At 51.7% G+C, this 18,830-nt stretch overlaps 2 protein-coding genes across 9 annotated transcripts in view; one reads left to right on the top strand and one right to left on the bottom strand.

The window, feature by feature from the left end:
* Positions 1–7,019, top strand: part of TDRD10 (tudor domain containing 10) — a 41,739-nt gene extending 34,720 nt beyond the window's left edge. For 3 of the 8 annotated variants that reach the window (XR_012062821.1, XR_012062815.1, XR_012062818.1), the window contains 8 exons: positions 86–128; positions 463–553; positions 1,090–1,237; positions 1,510–1,655; positions 1,829–1,983; positions 4,893–4,963; positions 5,165–5,544; positions 5,862–7,019. Coding sequence is in view for 1 of the 8 variants with exons in the window: in XM_015248272.3 (XP_015103758.1) it covers positions 86–128; positions 463–553; positions 1,090–1,237; positions 1,510–1,655; positions 1,829–1,983; positions 4,893–4,963; positions 5,165–5,197 (687 nt within the window). In the remaining 7 variants the exon portion in view is untranslated. Of the gene's footprint in view, positions 1–85; positions 129–462; positions 554–1,089; positions 1,238–1,509; positions 1,656–1,828; positions 1,984–3,600; positions 3,689–4,714; positions 4,850–4,892; positions 4,964–5,164; positions 5,605–5,861 lie in introns of those variants that run through there. The other 5 variants (XR_012062817.1, XR_012062819.1, XR_012062816.1 and 2 more) reach the window with 5 other exon arrangements.
* A 346-nt stretch (positions 7,020–7,365) lies between these two features.
* UBE2Q1 (ubiquitin conjugating enzyme E2 Q1) lies at positions 7,366–15,923 on the bottom strand. Its single transcript, XM_072946478.1, has 13 exons — positions 15,425–15,923; positions 13,037–13,141; positions 12,595–12,699; positions 11,896–11,946; positions 10,216–10,356; positions 9,906–9,990; positions 9,621–9,681; positions 9,382–9,472; positions 9,210–9,268; positions 9,080–9,128; positions 8,765–8,860; positions 8,343–8,409; positions 7,366–7,872 (listed from the first exon to the last, which is right to left on the bottom strand). Exons 1-13 carry the CDS (start codon positions 15,749–15,751, stop codon positions 7,841–7,843), a joined length of 1,269 nt encoding a protein of 422 aa, XP_072802579.1. The 5' UTR covers positions 15,752–15,923; the 3' UTR covers positions 7,366–7,840.
* Positions 15,924–18,830: the final 2,907 nt, after the last annotated feature.

The raw sequence follows: 18,830 nt of genomic DNA, 5'->3' as shown, positions 1-18,830 counted from the left end.
CCAGATCTGCTGGAGAGATTCAGCATACAAACCAATGAAGTGAACGCTGCCACGCCTGAGTGGTACCTTTTCTTTTCCTCCCTAGGTTTTGGAGAAGTCCTCTGGTCAAGGACTTGCCAGAGCCCCTGGTGAGATCCTGAGCTGCCATCTCTTCCTAGGATGTGTCTTTGCAGCTCCTGACTTGCTCCTCCCAGCCTCCCTTCCGGCTTTGTCCCACGTTGACCCTTCCATGTGGGAAATACCCCTTTTTATCCCTCTCGGATGCTTTCTTGATTAAAGAATATCACCCAGCAAACCCGCCCCACCCAGCTGAGGATCTAGAGGCTGAGACCTCGAAGGATGTAGCTTCACTGCCCATCTCATCCTGCCTCTGAGGCGGGGGGCTGGGGCATTTGGGGGGCAAGGGGTGGGTCCTCGGGAGACAAGCCTGGTCCCTCCACGACTCAATCTTCTGCTTTCCAGCTTGTACGCAGCTCACTCCTAAAGCTTCTGGTGACCCCCGGGAGACAGAGAAACCGAGGACGAGCTTCTTTGCAGTTCCCATGGAAATGAGGTGAGCGGAGGTGTGGAGAGACTGCAACATCACTCAGTCCCGACAGGGCGGGGACAGGGATGGTGCTGGGGCAGGGGATAGAGCTTTCAGGAACTCCTGCATCAGACCCAGGCTCTGAAGCTGTGACCCACAGTGAGTTAAGAAAATCCATTTCCATTTCATTACAGTGAAGGCCTGTGACTCCCCAACCCTGGATGCCGTGAGATCGGCATGTCCACCACACCTTCTGCTTTAACAGCGGACTCCATTCTTAATGTCAGGGGTGCCACATCAAGGCTTTTGCCTGTCTCTCTGCAGTTTCCTGGTGTGTTTTTGTTTCCCTCCGCTGCTCCTCCTTCTCAGACTTTCCAGAACACGGCGCTTCCTTTGCTCTGCGTTATAATTACTCGGGCACTTGTCCCCACCCCAGGCAGGGTCACAGCCCTCCTGTCAGGGTGCCTCTCCTGCCCGTGGCCTGCCCAGCGTCCTCCAGGACAGGGGTGGGTCGAATCGCTCCTGCACTCACCCCTCTCCTTTGTGCCCTGCTCTTCCCACAGAGGGTCCTTCTTGGTGCTGCTCCTGAGGGAATGCTTCCGAGACCTGGGCTGGCTAGCCACCGTCCACAACATCAGCGGGGAGGTGGGGCTGCTGGTGACCAGTATTGTCCCTCAGACCCCCTTCTTCTGGGCCATGGTCGTCACTGAGGTACGGGCTTGTTGGGGGCCCTCCTGAGCTCCGGGGCCTCCTCAAGGAGCCCTCCTGGGGCGAGCCTGGTGCCGGGGGCCCATCCCATCAGCTGCGGACATCCAGAGTGGCCCAAGTCTGATCCCTGGTTTCAGTCTCGTTCTCTCTCCCACCTCATACCGTCGGCTCCCCTGGGGCCAATCGGTGGTGTGGATGCAGCAGGTGACATCTGCAGAGACAGATGTGTGATGAGAGGCCCGCGGTGAGGCCTGTTGCGTCTGTACCGTCTGCAGACCCTGCTCCAGAACATGCAGGCGCTGTTCAGTGCCCTGGCCGAGGCTGAGGAGCAGCAGCCCTACCTGCACGACTCAGCCGTGCGGCGCGGGACCCGCTGCCTGGCCGAGTACCACCTGGGCGATTACGGCCGGGCCTGGAACAGGTGTGTGTCCGGGCGGAGCTGGAGGGTATAGGAGAGGCCTGGGCTCTCCTACCTCAAGGCTGGGAAACAGAGGAAACTCCTCTCCTCCTGGCCCAGACCTTCAAGCCCTGTCTGTGAGGCCTGCTGTGTGTGGCAGCAGCCGGAACAACCCCCGTCGTCTTCCCTCTGGCCAGGTGCTGGGTGCTGGACCGAGTGGACTCCTGGGCTGTGGTCATGTTCATCGACTTTGGCCGTTTGGCCACCATCCCGGTACAGTCCCTGCGCAGCCTGGATAGTGACAGCTTCTGGACCATCCCCCCTCTGACTCAGCCATTCATGCTGGAGAAAAGTAAGACACCCTCCACCCTCCACCCTCCTCTTGAGGACCTGGGGCTGGGAGACGCGAGGCCGCCTCTGAGACTTCAGTGAGAATGGCTTGGGGGAGGGCAGCGGAGGCCCTCAGGATGCCTGCCCTTCATCCAGCCTCTATTCTTTTGATTTTGCCCCCCGTTTTTGGCATCTGCCCCTTGCAAAGCTGCTCCTTAAGTACTGGTTTTCACACCTGGTCTCTGTGAGCCCCAAGATCCTAAGAGGGGCCTCAGGTGCTGCCCGTGCTGCCCAAAGGCTGAGTTCTCTTGCGGGGGTGAGAGGAGGGCAGGCCTCCCACCCTTGCTCCTGCTGGAGTCGCTCAGCTTCCATCTGTTTCACGTACACTGAGTTTTGCTTAAGATTTCTTTGGAGAAAGATTCTGTTGTAGAAGAAATCTGAAATTTGAAGACCAGTGATAGAGGTTAGAGCACTGGACTCAGGGTCTTCTCCTGATAACGCTGTCTGTTACTTTATTTTTTTCTGTATTTTTAATTGAAGTATAGTTGAATTACAGTGTTGTGTTAGTTTTAGGTGTACAGCAAAGTGATGCAGTTATACATACATATAGTTTTTCAGGTTCTTTTCCATTATATGTTGTTAATAAGGTATTGACTGTAGTTCCCCGTATTATCCAGTAGGTCCTTATTGTTTATTTTATATATAGTATCTGTATCTGTTAATCCCATAGTCCTAATTTATCCCTCTCTCCCTCCTTTACCTTTTGGTAACCATACTTTGTTTTATGTGTGTGAGTCTGTTTCTGTTTTGTAAATTTCATTTGTACTATTTTTTAGATTCCACATATAAGTGATATTTGTCTTTTTCTGTCTGACAACTCAGTATGATAATCTCTAGGTCCATCCATATTGCTGCAAATGGCAATATTCCATTCTTTTTATAGCTAATAGTTCATTGTGTATATATACCAAATTTTCTTTATCCATTCATCTGTCAGTGGACCCTTAGGTTGCTTCCCTGCCTTGGCTATTGTAAATAGTGCTGCTGTGAACATTAGGGTGCATGGATCTTTTCAAGTTAGGAGTTTTTGTCTTTTCTAGATGTATGCCCAGGAATGGGATTGCTGGGTCATATGGTAACTCTATATTTAGTTTTTTAAGGAACCTCCACACTTAAGTGTGGCTGCACCAATTTACATTCCCACCAGCAGGGTAGGAGGGTTCCCTTTCCTCCACATCCTCTCCAGCATTTGTTATTTGTAGACTTTCTGATGGTGGCCATTCTGACCTATGTAAGGTAATACCTCATTGCAGTTTTGATTTGCAGTTTTGTAATAATTAGCAATGTTGAGCATCTTTTCTTGTGCCTGTTGGCCATCTGGATATCTTCTTTGGAGAAATGTCTATTTAGATCTTCTGCCCTTTTTTTGATTGGGTGGTTGGTTTTTTTGATACTGAGCTATATGAGCTGTTTGTATATTTTGAAAATTAACCCCTTGTCAGTTGCATTGTTTGCAAATTTCATCCCAGTCTGTAGGTTGTCTTTCATTTGCTGTATGGTTTTCTTTGTTGCGCAAAAGCTTTTAAGTTCAATTAAGTCTCATTTGTTTATGTTTGCTTTTATTTCTTTTGCCTTGGAGGACTGACCTAAGAAACTATTGCTGTGATTTATGTCAGAGAATGTTTTGCCTGTGTGCTCTTCGAGGAGCTTTATGGTATCGTCTATGTGTAAGTCTTTAAACCACTTTGAGCTTATAGTGGTGTGAGGTGTCCATTACTTAGATCCAGACACTTTCGGGGCCTCAGTTTCTGCAACCTTGAAATGGCAAGGCCTCTTCTTTGCTGTGTCCCTTCTCAAGACTAGGGTTAGATGAAATGTGAAAAGAGGAAAGAGTGCTTGGGTGGGGGGTGGGGGTCAGGAGGAAAAGTGGAGGTGAAAACACACGCAGAGTAAGATGGAAAAGCACCTCCCCAAAGTGCAGGGCCAGGCCTCCCTGTTAGGCTGATGGGCTTGTGCCCAGTGATCAGGGGGCACCACCCAGAGGTCGTCCTGGGTCATTGCATGAAGAGGGCCCCTGCCGCCCAGCCTGGGGAGTAACAGGCCAGCGGACAGGGCTTGGGAGCTTCCTGTAGGCTGAACCTGACTGCTTGGCTGTTGGAGCCTGGCCTAGAGTAAGAGCCCCCTGCCCCAAAGAGCAGCCCCACCCAGCCTGTCACAGTGTGCAGCCCAGATACGGGGGTGCTCAGCTCTTGTGTGGCTTTGAGCCGGCCCTGAGGCCAGGCAGATAGGTGTACAGTTTTCCTGCCTTTATAGAGAGGACAGTAAGGCTCAGCAAAGTGAAAGGGACTTCCTCGCATTTCATAGCAAGATAATGGCATAGCTGGGGATGGAACTGAGGTCTGACCCTTGATGTGAGCCAGTTTCAGGCATCCAAGCAGGCCCAGAGTTTGTGCGGATGGCGGGAGCTGAGTAAAGGCAGATGTCCTTGTAGAAAAGTGAGTGTCTGGCCAGTGCCCTGCCCCTGCCCTGTCCCAGCAGGTAGCAGTGCTCACAGGTCATGTTAAAAGGCTCTGCTTTTTAACCTCCATGTCTCCAGCCAAAACTCTCAGAGCAGAGTTGAGTGAACACGGTTTTCTGTCCCCAGAATTTTCCATTAGGGAACCTAAAATCCCAGACCTCCATAATTATTTAAACAACAATAATGCCTCCGTTTACACACCCTTACTTTGCCCTCCCCCTCTCCTCCCTGTCAGCGTTTGTTATCTGGTTATCCGGCAGCCGGGAGCGAGCACTAATGAGCAGAGACTTGTCCGCAGGAGCGGGTCTGTAGCCAGAGCACCTTCCCGCAGCCCCGGCCTCTCACCTCCCTCCCCTGCTCCTGCTGCCTGACCCAGGGCCACCAAGGTTCTCTTTCTCTGTTTTGTTTTGCAGATGTTTTGAGTTCATACAAGGTTATCCATCGCATCCTCAAAGGGAAAATCACTGGTGCTTTGAATTTGGAGGTAACTGCCCTGTTATCTCCTGTATCTTCTGTTTTCCCTCCCACCCCCTGAGGGTCTCAGCCACCAGCCCTGGTCTCGGCTTGGATACCACGTGCTCACCTGTCAGTCCCTTCAAGGAAACAAACTGGAGTTGCCCAAGGGGCTGGGTGGACTGGCTGGGGGCGGTCCTTCCTTCCCACTCAGATTTTCTTTCTCTTCCAGTCACACATCCTGAAGTTTGAAGAGTTTAAGTAACAAGGCTGCAGTCAGCATGTTCCATTGTCCTGTCTGGCTTCTGCCTGCCTTTTCACTCTTGAGGCCTTGGGGGTGAAAAAAGACCACACTTGGAGCCAGGATTGATTGGATTCCCATTTACCTTTACCACCGGCTCACCTCTCAATTTGTCCCATGTCTTCAGCCCCACAGCTAGCTCATCGTGAACATTTGAACCAAATGTGTGAAGCCTGGAGGTCTGAGGTAGCCATTGTATTCTTTCCTGCCTCTTCTTTGTACCCCCAGAGCATAATATAAGTTGTCCTAACAGGTTCTGGAGAATGGAGGGCACACTGCTTAATTTTCCTGGCGTTCCGTTGTAGAATCAGGTAGGGAACTTGAAATGTTGAGCTGTCACCTTGGTGAATAAATGTTGGCATGCTTCATGAGTGTGGGGCGATTGATTCCTCTCGGGTCCAGCCACCCCTCCCCAGCTCTGCCCTCTGAAACTGATGCAGTGAGACTGGGAAGCTGCTGGGTGCCCTGCGCCGTGCTCAGCACCGACTGTGCGCTGTGCGAACCCCGCCTGGGATGTAGATGGGCACGTGTGCAAAGGGTGAAAGTTTTTGTTTCATTTCTCCTTGCTTTCTTGGTGGCGAGAACATTCGTTCAGGATGATGTCGTCTTGATTCTTTTTTTTTTAAAGCTGTGTAACGTCATTAGAAGCCTAACCTGAGGTCATAAAAGGGAGTGAGGTGTGGCCAGAAGAGTGGATTCTCGAGTTGGTGGCACACAGCCCACTGGAGCCAGTGCTTCCCTTACAGGTGGACAGTTCTTTACATAATTTGATTAGATCAAACTATTTAAATAATTTTATTTGTTTCATCCTTTGGTAGATGAGAAAAATACATCACAAAATACGTTATACAGAGGACAGCTCACAGTACACATGACTAAAAACAATCTGCATTCCAGCCAGGGCTGGTGGTAAGTTCAGAAGCCACAGAGGCCTTGAAAACCAGATTCCAGCTCTGTGACCTGAGTTTACCTCTGGGGGCCCCTCTTTACTTCAGCCTCAGTATAGATCAGCGCCCTGTATGGGGCGGGTGCAGACAGAGTCAGAGCAGCGTTGAGGGGAACTGGTGAACTCTGCATCCACCTGAAGCAGCAAGACACTAAGCTCTCTTGAAAGAAAAGGGGAAATGGCCAGTGTTAAAACTGCTGTGTCAAAGCATTACACAACTCCGGCATTCTCCAGGTTCCCAGACGGCTGTCGTAAACCTGGGCTAAGACAGTGTCTTCACTTCGCCATCCCTGGCATTTGTCACCATCCAGCCTGTAGGCAGAGTTGGTCCTCAGAAGCTGTCTCAGCCCCAAAGCAAGCTGATCTTTGACCAGGAGAGGTAGGCACCACGTGCCACATGTCACACCTGCACTTTCATTGAACAGGTGGGTAGGGCACCAACAGCTCCAAGCTCAGCAGACCCCCACCCTGCTCTCCCTGCAGCCGTTCCCAGAGTCGGGTGAGGATGCAGGTGTACAGAACAGCCACTTTGAAGCTATCCGTGTCCAGTAGGACCCACCTTAAGGGAGTGACATGAAAGAATCCTCAGTCCTCAAGCCGAATAGCTCACCTCAGAGCTCTGCCTGGCTTCTCTGACAAGATGAAGTGCAGGAAGAGACAGGAGCGGGAGCTAGCAGCCGTCACCCTTCAGTACTCGCTGGAAGCTGCTTCCCAGCAGGGAGGGGAGCCGTGAACTCGGGAGGGGCAGCTACTCAGCATGTTGCTGAGACCAGAAAGACCACGCACACGCCCCAGTCCCTGCTCAGTTCATTTCAAAGCAATTCTGTGAAGCAGCTGCTTAAGCCTCCTTCATTTTTCTTAGAAATTTGAAAACATCTGTGACTAGAAAAGTAGTCCTAAGAATTAAGGTCATCATTTCAGCCTGCCACACTGTGACGCAGGCCAGGCTCTGCATTCCAAGGGGTGCGAGCGCTCGTTGCTCCAGAGGCCTTCGGGAGAAAGCTAGGGGTGAGCCAGGCGTGGGCTGCAGCCCCACCTTCCTCTGGCTTTAGCAGTGAGCGGCAGCCTCTCTTCTCTACCAAAGCCACCGGTGGTCTTGGCGCTCCTCCCCCACCGCTCAAAAAGTTCAGGGATGGGGTGGGGTGGGATATGGGAATAAAAATAAAGATGAGTCAAGACCAGCATCTTCAAATTAACAAACTGTAATTGTTTTCCCAAAGATACATTTTTTTTTCATACACATCCATCATACACTGTAACCAAAAAAAGCAGTGTACATGAAATAAGAGAAAATAAATTAAAAATCCATAGCATAGGTAAGGAGGCTCTAGTCTGGAGCACAGCTGAATTTCCAGCAATATAAGGAGGCTTGAAAGTTTCTTTTATAAGAATGCCTGCTAGCAAGGGTTCCAGCCAGGTGGTTGGTTGGTCTGTAAGTCAGTCTTGAGTACTTGAAACAGTTTGTGTTTTTTTTTTTTTGTTGGTTTTTTTTTTTCCTTAGCGTTTAGAATAGCCATCATTGTCCTGCAATAGGCAGAGCTATCACGTCCAGGAAAAATAAGGGAGGGAACCACAGAGGCAGCGTGAGATCCAAATACAGCATTCAAAGGTAATTGGTCCAGTGGTGCCTGGGGAAGGAGGAAGGGGACGATGCTCCAGGGTTAGCCATCTTCCTTCGGGGGTGTGTACCAGCCTGCAAAGAAACCGAAGGAAACAGTCAGCGGGGTGGTGGAGGCTGATGTCTGCCCTCCCAGCCCCAATCACTGAAGCCGTCTCCAGGGTCAAAGGTGAAAAGATCCTAGGAAGGGCTTCCCGGTGCAGCAAGAAAAGGTAGGTGGGAAGGTGAGAGTCTGCCTACCTGGAGATTATAAGGAAAGGGAGAGTGATGCGCCCAACCTGAGATGAAAGCAGAGTGAGATGAGCTTTCTCAGAGGTCGGTGGGGATGAGGGGCAGCACCAAGTCCACATGTGCTGTGCTTGCTGGTGCTTTACAGAAGGTGAGGTGGTAGACGTTAGCCTCCACCTCACTGACTGCTTTGGAGAACAGGGTCAGGTGCCATGTTAGTGGTAAAGGTTCAGAAACCAAAAGGGGTTCTTGCTGTTTGGGGTGAAAACCTCAGGCTTGGCTAGTGTCCGAATCTTGAGTCCTGGCTCCATTCTCACCGTTTTTTTCGTGGATCTGCACCAAGGACTTGTAGGACTGCTGTGCTCTTGTCAGACTGTATTGAGACTGAAGAGAGGAAGCCACCAAATCAATCCATGGCCCACTATGGTCTTGCTGCCACTCAGGAGTCCTAGCTCCCAGCACTGTGCTCTGCAGACACACTAAATACCCTCCACCAGGGAGGCCCCCTTGGGGCACAGCCCCTGGGCTTCCCCTCCAGACCTACCCCTTCCCCAAAGGCTTAGAATGCCCCTCAGGCCAAGGCCCTGCTCCTCTCTGACTTTGGGCGTCCAGGCCCACTCATCTAATGCTGCCAGCCCAGAGGTTTTATCCTCTCAGTCCCAAACAAGGCAGCCTTGGCCTGCTAGTGACCCAAACTATATTTGGCTCCAGGCAGTCCTACCAGCCCCAGGCTCCTTACTTTGTTGGCTCCAAACTGCACTCGTGCTTTTCCCTTCACCAGTGTGGCACTGATCTGCATGATCACTGACTCTATAGAGTAGGCACTGCTCCAGCCCTGAGTAACAGTGGGGAGAAAGCAAACACGTCAGTAGAATTTCCAGAGATGCCTTATGCTTGTTCTCTGGAGAACAGATGCACCTATAGAAGGGCCCCTGCCCAAGAGCACAGAAGGGCCACCTTATGCCCATCACCCAACCCACAGGGGTGTGTGTGGAGTAAAGCTCAGCCTAGCCCTGCCCAGGCCAGTCCGGCCAAGAGCAAGAGACAGGCTCACCTGCTTGGTGAGAAGTTCCATGCAGATGGCACCTCCACCTAGAACATACCTGCAGAAGAAAGGTTAGTCAGCTGTGCCTGGCAGAAGCTCCCCGCCCTTCCTCACCCTCTGCCCTTGCTGAGCCACTTACCCTCCAGAGAGGACTGGAGACACAACCCTGACAAATGGTGGGTCAAAGGGAAAGTTATCCTGAGGGAGAGACAGGCAACAATCAGGGAGGGGAGGCCAGTGCCCTTGGAGGACTGTAAGGTGGAGAAGGAAGCCCAGGCCAAGGAAGGAGGGACTGGAAAGGAAGGCCTTACTTTAAAAGAAAAGTTAAGTAGAATGAAGTCGGCTCCTTCTTTCTCTTTGAGGATCTGGAGATCGTTGTGCAAAGCGCTGTCCTGGTCAACTCTAGGAAGCAACGAGTGTGTGCTCAACCCTGGGTCCCAGCTCAGGAGCCTCACGAGCGCCCGCTCCCGGGACGGCCCCAGAGATGCCCACCACGGTGGCTCCCCGCACACTCCTCAGCTTCCTTCCCAGCCCCGGAGTCCCCACTCACTTGAGGAGTTTGACATTCCAATCATACAGACTGTCGTTCACGAGTTCGACTGCATAGTTTCCTGGAAGGAGGGAAGAAAGTAAGTGTTTTCAGAAAGGTCAAATGCTCCAAGTTCACCCCAAATGGACATGCATCCAATCTAAACCACTGGCATGAGGAGTCCCATCCTTGGCCTAAAAAAAGGCTCATAAGCACCCTTGTATCCCAAACCTCTTGGGGCCCACGGCCACCATCACGTCCTTTACGAGAGGCTCCTGTTCGGGGCCCTCTCTGAGGCAAACTCACCGCCTTTGAAACTCTGTGATCGGTATATATCCCTGAGCTCCTTCATCAGCCGGTCAGTAGCCTGCACCGAGCCAGACACCGCACCCTGCAAGGGAGGGAGGACAGGACACCTCACGGTCCTGTACTTGGAGACACCACACTAGGCCTTAGGGGCAGTCTGGCAGGATGCCCAGGGTTTATGCAAGGATGAGGCACACCCATAATCCACCCAAAAGAATTCTGCTCCTCAGACTGATCCTCAGTAGCCTACCGCCTTCCCAGCCTGTCCCCACCAACCTCTTGACCCAGCTTCCCCCTAGAGAGCACGTACATTTAAGTAATCTTGCCTCTGGTTCTTTTTAATTTTTTCTAGTATAGCCAAGTTTTCTTTTCCAATGCCATCATCTTCGGATTTCTTGCCCTCAGCTGGCTCTTCCTCTTTCATCTCATAGTGATCTAGGTCTTCTGTGTCCTGGGGGAGGTGTGGGGTGGGAGAGGGACAAAGGAAGAAAAAAAACAACACAAGTTGGGGAGAGGGGCCACCGCCTTTCCAGTCTTGTCTGGCCTAGAGCCACAAGTTAAGGAACAATCTAGCAGGCTAATGAGTTCGGTACCCTTCTAACTGCTGGAGAATTCCCAGCCCCACTCCCTCTACAACCTAAAGAATGAGGCAAATCTCTCCTCTTATTCAGCTGTCAAGCAGCAGAGCTCTGCAAAGGCCTAGGGAAAGCAAGGAGACACTCAGCTCTCTTGTTCCCCAGACTGACCCTGCTCCAACCATCCCTAAAGCTCTCCCTTGGCAGCAGAAACTCTTCCTTAATTCCTAGAATGACTTTGGCCTGACACTGCGACTCAAAGCTCATGTTTCATCAGGTGACTTTTGTACCCAGGAGTTCCCAGGACTCCAGGTCTAAAGGAGAAACTTGGATCAGAAATCTGCCCTCCAAGTGCAGGGCCTGAACCAGGTATGCAGAGGCACCCACTGCCAAGATGGAACTGAAGAAAGAGGTCCAGAAAGGCAGACAGCAGAGGGCAAGAACACAATCAACCACTGTTTGCCCTGCTCTAAGTGAGGAAGCAACTCACTGCATGGGAGAGGGGCCCATATCCAGGATTCAGCCCCTGTCAGACTTTGGAGGGCTGTCCACTGTCTGAGAGCCGAACATTCCATGTATCTCCCCAGCTCTATGTGCATCTTAAGACCCTAACAAAGTTACAGAACCTGGGGTGTTAATTCAGTGCAGAGAAACAAAGCGGTAAGAGTGATCTCGCTCTGGCAGGATGTGGTAATACTAACCTATTACATTAGTCGCTGACATCTACTGAACGTTTAATTACATGTCAGGAACCGTGTTAGATGCAATACACACTAGCTCATTTAATTCGTACAACCACCATGCCATTATTCTATCATTACCCCCATTTTATATATGAGAACGCTGAGGTCTAGTGAGGTTAATTATGACCAAAGTCATACAACTCTTAACAGAGCTAAGACGTGAATCAGATTCTATCTGGCTGAGGTTCAAGTTCTTAAACATTGTTGCAGTCTACAAAAGTATCTGTTTTTAGAAAATATAAGTTATTTAGCACTTATATACAGAATGAAACATTTTACACGCAATGCCTAATTTAATCTTAGAGACCTTATGTGATAGATACTATAGTCCCATTGTATAAATAAGGAAACTGCAGCTTAGTAAGAGTATGTAAAATTCCCTAATTAAGACAGCCAGGAGGTAGGGAATACAAACTGAGGTCTGATCACAAAGCCATCTGAGGTGAACTTCCTGACTAGTGTAAACAGATTTGCATTTAACTGCATTCAGAGGTTGGATGGGGGTGCCCTGTCTACTCTACTACACTGCTGTTCCTCCTGGTCAGTAAATTCGTCTTTATTTCTTGGGTGTTTTCTCCCCCCACTTCTAGACTGGACCTCTGTACATAGCTGGTGCTCGACAGTGCTGACTGAAAGAGCCTCCTACCAGTGTTGCCTCGGGTGGAAGCCTACCTCAGGCATCTCTTCATCCTCATCTTCCGAAGACACATCCTCCTGTGTGCACTGCAGTGCGGAGGGGAGAGATGGAGATCAGACCCCAGTGGCTTCCTAGAACACAGTCTATGCCTATTCCCTGGAGTCTCCAGGGCTGGAAGCTGTGTGCCTGCCCATAATGCCACCAGCCTCCCCTACAGCCAGAACTGCGTGGAAGCAACAGCCCAGGGCATGACGTCACTACCGGCCCATTCTTCTCCCACTATATGCCCAATAAAAAAGCAGCACAATGGCTGTTTCTGTCACCTAACTTACAAATCCCAGTTCTAATTTCCCCAAGGACCCCTCCTTTACTCAGTCATCTCTAGACTGATACTGCATTCTTGGTTCTTAACGAGTGGCCTTTGGTCCTCAATGATCACCAACTGCTGCCTAAATGGTAAAAGCTGCTTATGGTAAAAATCCACGTCCCCAACCCACCATGAGGGATGATACTGCCCGTAAAAGTGAGTTTTGATAGGAGAGGTGAAGCTACTAATGCCCTTTTAGCTCAGTTCCCACCTGGAGAAGAGGCCAAGGGTCCCGATACATGTTTGTGTTTGGAGTAGGTACAGCTGGAGAGAAACTACTGCAGGTTCATCTCAATTAACACGTATTTATCGAGTGCTGTCTGTGACGCAGCTGTACCACAGGGCCCAGTGCTCCTCAGTGGCTCACCTGCTCTGCTGGCAAGGGTTGATCCAGCATCTCTACATCTGGATGCTGAGGGAGGTTATAGAGTTTACACAGGTCGGAGATGATCCTCTTCAGATGCTGCAATAGCTGGGGGTAGGGGACCACAGCAACATCAAATACTCCTTCCTCACCCCAGTCTGGACAGGTACATGCGTGAGCTCTCAGCTCAGACCTCAAATTGGTACCTAGTTCTCTAAAACTCACAGACCCTGTGGCTGTGGGGAGTTTACTGGATTAACCCTGGGACTGGTGCAGGGCTCCCCTTCTGGCTTTAGGAAGCAACTCCCTCCCCTCAGACATCTGACCCCAATGTTTAGGCAACTGCACTATCCCCTCCCCAGACACACCTTGCACAGAGTATCTTCATGATATTGGTCCCACAGGAAGGAAGTGCACCCCCACCCCAACGCCCTGGCCCCCTCACCAGAGTATTCCCTTTCTTTATGTCCACCAGCCTCTCCAGGACAGCAGCCAAGTTAGGGTCATCGGACTCCACTGACCAGATGGGGGGCACAGCAGGGTACGACTCCTGAGGGGAAAAGAGCAAGGAGAGCAGTCAAGATGGGAGACTCTGCGGAAAGCTAGATTCTGCCTGCCTTCCACTCCCCAAGACTTTTCGTCCCCCTGCTCTCCCCCCGCCCCTGCCCTAACACACACACATTAAAGCCCAGCCCAGCAGGTCCGTACCTAACCAAGCAGCAGCTTACCGACAAACCCCAGACCAGGAGAAAAAGTCCTTGAGAAGACCCTTCCCAAGAAGCCTGGTCCCTTTTCTTTCTTTCCTTAAGAGTAAACATCAGAGAAAGGCAGCCCAGCCAAACTCTGCTAACAGTGAGGGAGGCTTCCTAGCCACCGCGCTGCCTATACAAGTTCCAGACTTGGAGCTCTCCCACACCCAGCAGTCCTCCAACCCTTCTGTTTCCGAAACTCCATAGTCAGTTGAGGAAGGGATCACCTCATTACAATCACACTGACGTGAAAAAAGCAGAGACTGCAGATTACTTTCATTTTAGCTGAGGAAGGAGGGATTAAAAACTTGATTATGTCTCAGACCTAAAAGCAAAAGGGTAGAAAGAGGGATCTTCCCAGCCGACTCCCAACAGAACCCCTCTAAGGCCAGTTCTGCCCACCTCTCCCTTGGGAACCTGCCACCCTCTCAGTCCAGGCGTAGGCTGCGGGGCTCCACATGGCAGGCTGGGAGAAAGAAGCCTACGCTGCTAACATTCCCAGCATTCCTGAGCCACAGTGCCAAATGCAGCCTGACCAGACGCCCCCTCTGCCCAAACCAAGGGGGCCAGTTCAGGCCAAGTCTCCTTTATAGGGGCAAAGGGAGTCTGACTGAGAACCTTCTCAACTAACTTCCTTCTAGGGACAAAGACAGTAGATGGCCTCTGGCAACTGGGAGGGCAGTTGGAAGGGGGGAAACCTACCCTTAAGGAAATGGAAGCATAATTCAGGTATAAAATTAACTCCTGAAGTTTCCACATGTGCCAAGGAAACCTCATCCATGTCTGTTGGGGGTCTTAGCTCTGCCATGGCTCTCATCCTTGATGCCGGAAGAAAACAAATGATCAAAGATGCTTGTCTTCAGCTGACTAAACCACACCTTGTCCTTCTAATCTTAACTTTTTAATAGGAAAAAAGGTGGAAGAGGGAAATGGAAGGAGAGAGAAAAAATGGGACACATGAGTTCTGGGGAGGCATCATCCAACCCAAGCTCAGGCTTGCCTCAACAAACCTTGACCTCGTTTGATGGAAGAAAAGGATAAAAAACAAGAACCATGTAAACTGAATCCAGGTCTCCAAGTGCCACACAATTCACAAGTCAGTCCCCAACCCCCACCACTCCCATTTGCAGTCTGCCTGCCTGGGTAAAGTACTGTCCCCTGACTCCCTAACCAAGGCTCCCAGCAGGGAGAATGCTACCACACCAGGTGGTATAAACCACTGTAAGTACTATATACCATGCACTATCAGGCATTCCCAGAGTATCAGAGGCCAACCCTCTTCACAGGATGTTTGAGGATAAACTAGGCAGGAGACATGTAAGGTGTCTCCTGGTCTAGCATGTCTAGGACAGGAAGATGTTCACTGGGGAGAAAAGGAGCTGTTACTGCTCAGAATAAATGAAATAGCCCTCACACATCACCATCATTATCAGGAAAGGCAACAACCCCGGGCAACTGGAGATATCCACAGGGAACAGGAGGGGAGTGGCAGCTACCAGTTGAGGCAAAAGGAGGAGAGTTGGAGGTTACAACAGAATAAAAGAGAATCCAAAGGAGGGGAAGAAGTCAGTGAACTGCAAACTATCACTTGGTAAAATTGAGAGCAAAGAAGGGCTGAATGACAGAGGCCTGGATGGGGATCCCACAGGTGGCAACGTCCTAAATCAAAGGTACTGAGAGACGGGGGCATCACTGAAACCTGCAGAGTTCCAAGCCAGGTCCTTCCAGCTGAGGCCAGTGCAGAGGCCTGGAACCCTGAGATGAAAGTGGAAGAAAGGGGCATTCCTAGGTGGCAAGATAAAGTCGTGAAGTAGCCAAAATCATGAACCCTGAGCTGTAGGTGGGTTAGTGGAAAGGGGTAATCGAGGCGCCATATGTCGGGAGGTCCCTCACTATGAAGGGCAGAGATTCTGGGTGCACAGCAGAACCTCAAGCAACAGAAACAAGTGTAACCTGGAGAAAAGGGGTCGAACCCTGAGAGGGGATTTGGCCTCCTAGGTCTTTCGAGAGCAAAAAGCTGAGTGGGGTGATCCTGAGTCCCTGACAAGAGGCCCCCAGAGACGCGCACGCGACGGGGTCCTCACCGTGATGTTGCAGTGGATACGAACGGGATCCCCTGGCACTGACCCCCGTGGGGGGAGATGCGGTCCGGGCGCGGCCCCCGCCCCGGCCCCTCCGGCCCCAGCCAGCAGGAACTCGCAGCTCAGCTCGTCCAGGCAGGCGCTGGCAATGCGGAAGCGCTCGTGGCCGCGGTGGAAGATGGACTCGAGCAGCTTCAGCTCCCGCCTCAGGCAGGGCCCCGGCCCCGGGCCACCCCCCAGGCCGCCCCCGGCCCCCGGCGCCGCCCCCTGGCCCCCCAGCTGCTGCCCCGGCCCCGGCTGCTGCTGCCCTTGCGGCTGCGGCTGCTGCATCCTCCGCTCCGCTCCGCTCCGGGGCCGGCGGGCCGGGAGCCTCCGGCCTCCGCTCCGGGCTCCGCCGCCGCCGCCGCCGCCGCCGCCGCGGTCCGCACTTCCTGATCCCCCCTTCGCCAAGATGGCGCCGCCGCCACCTCCGGGACAGGGCCCCCCCCTCCGCTCGCCGGCCCCCCCCCCAGCCGCCGGAAGCCACGCGCCCCTCCTCCTCCTCGGCGGCCCCGCCTCCGTCCCCCCTCACGTGACCTCGCGGCTCTGGCCTCCTTCACGTGACACCTCTCTCCTTCCCGCCCCCTAGTTCTCCACGGCCACCCTCCACATGTGACCTGAGGCTTCGGGCTCGCGGCGTTCAGCGCCTCGGTGCGTGTCTACGTACGGCGTGCGTGCGTGCGCGCGACGGCACCCGCCGGCGCTCCCCTCTCACGTGATCAGGCGCCGCGTGCTCCCAGGGGCTACCCGCACGGGACCCTGTTTCCTGCTCTGGGCCCCTCTTCCCCCGCCTAGAGCCGGGGTGAACGTGCCTGGGGCTCTGTGGGCAGAGAAGAAAGGGAGAGCAGCGGTCGCGGCTGTACTGTCTTTATCCTGCGTCCTCACGCTGTTCTTTGGCTTGGGGCCCCCCGAGCCTCTGTCCACTTGGGGACACACTGAGGGGCGTGTGATTGGGGAAGGAGCCGAGGACCCAGTTGCAGGAGGCTTGGGTTATCGTCCAGGCCCTGCCGGGGTGTTCTGTGACCTTGGGTTAACCACCTTCCCTCAGCTTCCTCATCTGTACAATGACTCTGATGGATGTAATACTATTATGCCTGCTCCCACGGATTCGATGCGAGGAGACCACGAAGTGATAGCTGGCCAATTATGTATGGCGCGTAGTGGATAGCTGAGCCTTCCCGCTTATCGGACCCCTTGGGTCTGGACGAGGATGGGGGAGGTACGGCACGGGTTTCCTCTGCAGGGCATGGAAGAGTGCGTACTACTCTAAGCCTAGCAATAAGATGGAAGGTGACAGGCTCCGGCGGACCACATTCGCAGTCCCAAGTCTAACTGGCTGACACCTTGTCGCAGTGGTCCTGGCATTACCGGGAGTAGGCGGCAGTGCCTCCGGGGTCTCGCTAGGTGGCACTATCACAAAGGACAAAGCTGGCTGAGGTTCCAGAGACTCGGAGCCGGCTTGCCCCTGCCAAGGGCAGGTGTTAGCCTGTGTTAGGTCCTAATGGTTTCTCCCGAGCCAAGTCTGCAGTTGTGCAGCTGGCCAGATTGCCACTTTCTTCTCCCACTCGGACTAAAATGAGTTAGCCTTTGTTGGGAGTCGCCTGCACCGTGGTGCTGGGCTACTCATTTAAGTCATCAGTGGCTGTTGATAAAGACCTTCTTTGCCTAAGTTGGGCCCTGGATATTTAAAGATGATTGAGATGTGTTCCTGGTCCTCCTGAGGCCGTTTATCTCCTTCGGGGAGACTGAATAGCTATATGTCACCTCTGTCTGTATGTGCAAGTTGGGAGCATAAAAGGCTGTGGTAAGAATTCCCCTTTATTGAACTATATTCAATATCTTATAATAACCTACAGTGGAAAATAATCTGAAAAAAATGTAACTGAATCATTTCACTGTACACCTGAAACTAACAGTATTCTAACTCAACTCTATATCAGTTAAAAAAAAAAGAATTCCCATTTATTGAGCACTTCGTGAGTCAAGGTATCCTGCAAATATTTCTACCCACCCTCCTCCCCCAACAACACTGCAACATTTTTATCCCTGTTTTACAAGCGGGAAAAGAAGTCTCTGCCCAAGGATATACAGCTAGTAAGTAGAGTTCCTGGGCATGTCTCCAAAGTCCATGCCTTACCCACCTCTGCCTTCCTCTGATGCATCTCAAGAAGTCAAGTGATCAGGCGCCACATGCTCCCAGGGGCTACCCGCCTCTAGCCCTTACCCAAAAAACCCACAAATGAAGCCACTTGGAAGATCCTGAATTCCATATGTTATAAAGAGCTTTAATTAGAAGAGAACATGAGACAGTCTCACAATGTTGCACAGACTCCAAGTCCCCCAGGGAGGAAACTCAAGTCATGGTCACTGAGATAAGTTCTGTTGCTTCCTGTGCTGGTCTGTTCAGCATTTCAGCTCCCTGGGAGAGTCCATTGGCATCTGCAAGCCTAGTGGGGCGTCATATCTGGTGTTCTGCTGAGATGTGTAGGGCTGGGGCATTAGGAATGGAAAGGGAGTTATGGATATATTCATTTAATGAATACTTGGGTGCTAGGGAAACAGGAGTGAATAAAATGAAAAACCCCTGCCCTCGGAGCTTACATTCTTTGGGGGAAACAGACATGAGACATGATAAGGTGGAGTCTACAAAGCAAACTCATTGGATGTGAGAGAAGAGCAAAGACGTACTGAGAACCTCCTACATGTAACTCACTGGGGATGCAGCACTGAATGAGACAGACCCAGTCTCTGGGAGAGAGTCAGACACTTCATGAGTTGTTACACATCAACAACTTAATTGCAATTATGGTAAGTGTCTCAAAGAAGAACAAGACTGGAGATCTTGGAAGGCATCCTTGAACAAGTGACATGCTAAGTTCTGAAGGATAAATAAAATTACCCAAGGGATGAGGAAGGGCTAGATGCTGTCTGTGGCAGAAGGGATGGCATGTGCAAAGGTTTTGGGGTGGGACTGTGGCAAGTTGGAGGAATGGAAAAACAGCCTGTGTCTAGAGTGAGGAAGAGAGAAGTATGCAGGTAAGCTAGGCAGAGGTTGAATCTTGGCAAGTATTCAAAACCATGTTTAGGCATTTGGGCTTTATTTGAAGATCAAAAAAATCACTAGAATTTTGAGATGCTCTGGATGCCTGAGTAACTAATAGTAGTAGCACTAACGGAGAGTAAGACTTCTCAAAGGAGAGCTGAATTTTGTGGGAAAGGGAAAGAGTTGGGTTATAAACATACTGAATGTGTGGAGGGAGGGGAACATAGGACAATCTGCTGGACATCCTGTGGGGTGTGGGTTCTGAGTTTAGGAGAGAGATAGAATCATTGGTGTTAATTGGAGAGTCAGCTACAGATGTCCTTTGAA

Source organism: Vicugna pacos, chromosome 21 (assembly GCF_048564905.1).
Source record: "Vicugna pacos chromosome 21, VicPac4, whole genome shotgun sequence".
Taxonomy (NCBI): domain Eukaryota; kingdom Metazoa; phylum Chordata; class Mammalia; order Artiodactyla; family Camelidae; genus Vicugna; species Vicugna pacos.
Note: the sequence above shows the minus strand (reverse complement) of the source record. Positions and strands in the feature narration are given on the sequence as shown.

Coding starts and splice junctions, on each gene's coding strand:
- UBE2Q1 (XM_072946478.1), bottom strand. CDS start 15,751: ATGCAGCAGCCGCAGCCGCAAGGGCAGCAGCAGCCGGGGCCGGGGCAG. Junction 13,142..15,424: donor GTATCCACTGCAACATCACG/GTGAGGACCCCG, acceptor TTTTCCCCTCAG/GAGTCGTACCCTGCTGTGCC. Junction 9,129..9,209: donor TCTCCAGTCCTCTCTGGAGG/GTAAGTGGCTCA, acceptor TTTCTTCTGCAG/GTATGTTCTAGGTGGAGGTG.